At 37.3% G+C, this 4,875-nt stretch overlaps 1 protein-coding gene across 1 annotated transcript in view; it reads right to left on the minus strand.

Moving 5' to 3' along the window:
• The window catches only part of DNAH8 (dynein, axonemal, heavy chain 8), a 555,032-nt gene that overhangs the window by 331,283 nt on the left and 218,874 nt on the right, over window positions 1–4,875 (minus strand). Inside the window, 3 exon segments of the mRNA XM_006882162.1 lie at window positions 2,150–2,390; window positions 2,830–2,967; window positions 4,329–4,448. Of these exon segments, the coding sequence (XP_006882224.1) occupies window positions 2,150–2,390; window positions 2,830–2,967; window positions 4,329–4,448 (499 nt within the window).

The following is a 4,875-nucleotide window of genomic DNA, read 5'->3' on the forward strand; positions in this document are numbered from 1 at the left end:
GACATCATGCTGGGTAGAGTAGAGGGACAGTGCAGGAGGGGAAGACCCTCTGTGAGGTAGATTGATTCAGTGACTGGGGTAATCAGGATGGGTGTGTCAGAGGCAATGAGATTGGCACAGGATAGAGCACGGTTTAGGGCTGTTATACCTAGGGTCGCTATGAGTCGCAAACGACTCGACGGCACAGAACAACAAGAACAACATCATTGATACCACATGTAAGCAAGATTCTGTTGAAAAATTATCCAAAAAAAAAACCGGAACAGCACATCAACAGAGAACTGCCTGAAGTCCAAGCTGGATTTGGCAGAGACTGTGGCACTAAGGATATTATAGCTAATGTCAGATGGATCTTGGCTAAGAGCAGACAGTACAAGAGGAATGTCTATTTCTGTTTCATTGACTATGCAAAGGCATTTAACTGTGTAGATCACAACAAACTGTGGCTGACTTTGAGAAGAATGGGAATCCCAGAACACTTGATTGTGCTTCTGCCAAACTTATACTTGGACCAGGAGGCAGTTGTCAGAACAGAGCAAGGAAAGACCGTATGGTTCAAAACTGGGAATGGTGTGTGTCAAGGATGTGTCCTATCTCCATATCTTTTAATCTATATGTGGAGCAGATTATTCGGGAGGTTGGACTATACGAGAAGAAGTGTGGTATCAGGATTGGAGTTAGACTCATCAACAATCTGCATTATGCAGATGACACAACCCTGCTTGTTGAAACTGAGGAGGACCTGAAGCACTTGCTGCAGAAGGTCAAGAACTGCAGCCTTCATAGATTGGATTGAAGCTCAACATCAAGAAAACAAAGATTCTCACCACTGGGCCGAATGGCAGCATCATGATATATGGTGATAAGTTTGAGATTGTCAACAGCTTCCATTTGCTTGGCTCTACAATACCAGCAGCCAGGAAATTAAAAGATGAATTGCACTGGGAAAGTCTGCTGTCAGAGACCTCTCCAAAGTACTAAAGAGCAATGATGTCACTCTGCAGACTAAGGTGTGTCTTTGTAAGTACTTGCTAAGCATCAGAGAGCTGGACAATGACTCATTGATGCCCTTGAGCTGTGTTGCTGGAGAATAGTATTGAATATTCCATGGACTAAAGTTTGTCCTGGATAGGGTAAAGCCAGGAAGCTCCCTGAAGGCAAGGATTCTGAAGCTTCGTCTGACATACTCTGGACATGTTGAAAGGTGGGGTCAGTCCTTGGAGAGAGACGTCATGCTTGGGAGGGTGGAGGGGCAGCACAGAAGAGGAAGATCCTTGATGAGATGGATTGATTCAGGCACTGGAGTAATAGGGATAGGTGTGTCAAAGACAATAAGATTGGCAAGGGATAGAGCAAGGTTTAGGGCTGTTGTACATGGGGTTGCTAGGAGTAGCAGGCGGCTCAATGACACATAACAACAACAACAGCAACAACAAGGTGCCCAGAGAGACAGTCAACACAAAAATCAAACCCAGTCCAGGGGAAATTAGTTTTACAGAGTAATATGGAGAAGAAAATATGTTAAGCTATGTTCAAACTAGAACTACCAGAGTGTGGAGAGGTCTGGATAAAACACCAGCTATGAGGTGACAGTTGCTGAAGGAAAGTGATCCCTACTTCTGCATACATTTGAAATGTTCTGTACTAACAATATTAAAAATAACTGTAGTCAGTGCTCAAGGAGATGAATAAAGATATAAGAAGGACCATGACAAAATTTTAAGAAAAAGAAAATAAAACAAAGTAGGAATGAAAAAGAGGACAGACACACCAAAATAATTAACACTATGGAAAACATAATAATAAAAATAATGCATGTAATACATTACATAGGAGGAAATGAAAACTAGAAATTTGGAAAACAGTTCTGAGGAATGCACCAATAGCATAACATAGTAATAAATAGTCCTATGAACAATTTTAGGAATTCTGTTAAGAATGAGGGCTCTAAAACAAATAATCTATGTAGAACAATCTTACTATCTCCTTGAGTTACAGGCTATTTTTTTAAAGCCAAGATTTTCAGGGATCATTTCAAATTTTGAAAAAATACTACTATGAAAGACAACTAGCATCACCTCTAATAAAATGTTTGTACTAATTTTAGAATAAGCAGAAATTATTCAGTTAATCTATATACTTTATGTACCTCAATGTCATCCTTATTTTTAAGGAGTGGTGCTTCCATGATATTTTTAAGACAAAAAGAATCCGATTCCACATCAAATGGGGTTCCAGTCAACTCAGAGATTCTATCCCAGTGTCTCTGTTTCATTGCCTTATTGGTCATCATTTCCAGCAGAGGGCATGACTCACTGAAATCGTCAATTCTTTTTTTAAGATCCAAGAAAGCTTGCCAATCTTTAAGTCCTTTTGGAAGTTTGCGACACCTTTCAGAGAAGGAAATGGGTGGGTGCGGGGGGGATTATTTAACTTATATGCTTTGTGAGTTCTGGTGGCTTAGCAGTAAGGAGTTGTGCTGCCAATTCAAAGGCATGTGGTTCAGATCCAACAGCTGCCCTGAAAGAGAAAGATGAGCAATCTCCTCCCCTAAGATCTAAGTCTCTGAAAACCCACTAGATAGATGGTCAATTTCAGTCAGTTCTAACTCAATAGTGCATAAGAGCAGCATATGCTTCTTTGAATAAAATTTTATATGCATACACATACTTTCAGTTTGTGAAATATCTATATCCTAAGAAGATAGGGACTAAACCCATAGAACATCTGGTAATTAGAACCATGTGCCTTTGGGATTGTAGTGCAGTTTCTTACCACTAGGCCACCAGAGCTCCAAATAAAGTTAAGTTTAATGTTATTAAAACTCACCTGTTTTGAAATTCCTGAAGTTCTGCATTAATTTTTTCAATATCTACATCTACCCAAAGCATTTCATAATAACCACTAATATTGCCCATGACAGTGTCATAGAGTCCATACAGCTTCTGTAGTAAGTTGAGTTCCTTTCTGGAAAACAAAATAAAATAAAGTCACAATATATTATTCTCCCTCTTCCTCCTTCTCCGCCTTTTTCTCCTCCTCCTCCTCCTCACTGCCACTGAGTCAGAATTAACTCATGATTGACTCTTCAGTAGGTTTTCAGAGACTGTAAATCAAACAGGATTTAGTTTCTATTTGTAATGAATTCTATTATCAGATAGCCATAGTTGACCCAATTATATATCTCATAAATATATATGATATCTTATGTGGTTGTTGTTGTTGTGAAGTGCCATCACATCGTAGACAACTCATAGCAACCCTATAAACTAAAGTTCTGAATACTTGTATAACTTTCTTTTCTCCACGTTCATAGTTTCTGGAGGCAAGTTATTTTGGAAGTTGATGCCACTCCTGCTTCCAAGCTTGTTTTAATTGGGGAGCTCCACCAAACACTCTCCACCATTGGTAAACATTATTGCCTTGAATGCATCAGTGTCACAGTGTGTAGCATCACAGCAACCACAAGTTACCGCTATACAGCAAATGGACAGACCAGTGCAATACCACTTAGAAGAATGTTTGACCAAGAACTCGCCAGAATAAGAAAATAAACTTCTGTAGATTCCAGCTGCTCCAGAAGACTTCCAACATGGATTCTTAAAGATAATACATTCTTTCAACTGTATCAGTTTATAGTAAGAAAACTTAGCTAAAGTTCCATCAATAAGGTTAAGTGATAGGTCTCAAATATTCCAAAATCATATGACAATGACTTGAAGTTAACAAAGTATTTGATTATTTTATAAAGAGGAAAAACTATCCAGTTTCTCACAAGGAATTTTTAAGTACAAGTTGACATTTAATGATGATTCTCTTGACTAAGTACTGCCCTTAAAAGCAAGGACAATGAAACTTTGTTTTACTTACTGTGAGCATGTTGTCAGAAGGGCCCAGTCCCTGGGAAAAGATATCAGGCTGAAAAGATAGAGGGTCAGTTAAAGAGAAAAAGACCCTCCAAAAGGTGGATTGGCACAGAGACTATAAGTATAGACAGCATAGCAGAAACTGTGAAGATACCACAGGAGAGGGCAGGGTTCAGATTCCGATCTATTGTTCATACAGTCACTATGAACCATAGCCAATGCACTGGCACATAACAACAACAAAGTACTGTTCTGCCTTTACAGTTGAACTTGGAATAAACTTGAAAATGTATTGCTTTAGAAAAAAAAGTGAAAAGGAAAATTAATAGAAACCTCTATCCTAAACAGCTGAATCATTAATTTGTCTTCAGAAAATGTCACATTTATTTCATCATGAAATTCTGCTAATGGGCTATACTTAATTATTTGCACTTGTAATGTTTGTAGATTTTCCAAACTTACCTGGTTTTGTGCAAAACTTCATAGTCAGTCACAGGCAATCCAAAAAGCTGCTCCCCAGATGAGTAGGTAACAAATTTTCTCCAGAGATCATCAAAATTAGCCTTTAACAAAGATATTTAAGTTATATGAAAACATCACTAATTCAGACACACGCACAGCAGAATTTATTGCAGCCTGGACAAAAGCTAGATTACAGTTTACTTAATAATATATATGAAACAAGAACTTGTGAAGCAAATTTATGATTCCAACCAATCAAAGAAAAAGTTTAAGCACTTAGGAAAATTAAATTTTTCTAAAAGTATTGATTTAATATAAAATAATTTCATAAATTAAGTAGTTCCTAGAAGGTCTATATATTTCAAGTTTGCAGAAGTACATTTCAAAGTAATAAAACTATTTTTTTCAAAAAGTCTATAATTCAGGCTTTTTCACTAGTTTAACCTCTCAAAACATTCAAATGAATAAAACATTAATATAATTCATTTAGCTGGTATTTTTTCTACAAACAGAAAAGAAATCTATAAAACAGAAGAGTAAATTGTAA

This window comes from Elephantulus edwardii, unplaced genomic scaffold (assembly GCF_000299155.1).
Source record: "Elephantulus edwardii isolate Elephantulus edwardi_28Jun2011 unplaced genomic scaffold, EleEdw1.0 scaffold00017, whole genome shotgun sequence".
NCBI classification, from domain to species: domain Eukaryota; kingdom Metazoa; phylum Chordata; class Mammalia; order Macroscelidea; family Macroscelididae; genus Elephantulus; species Elephantulus edwardii.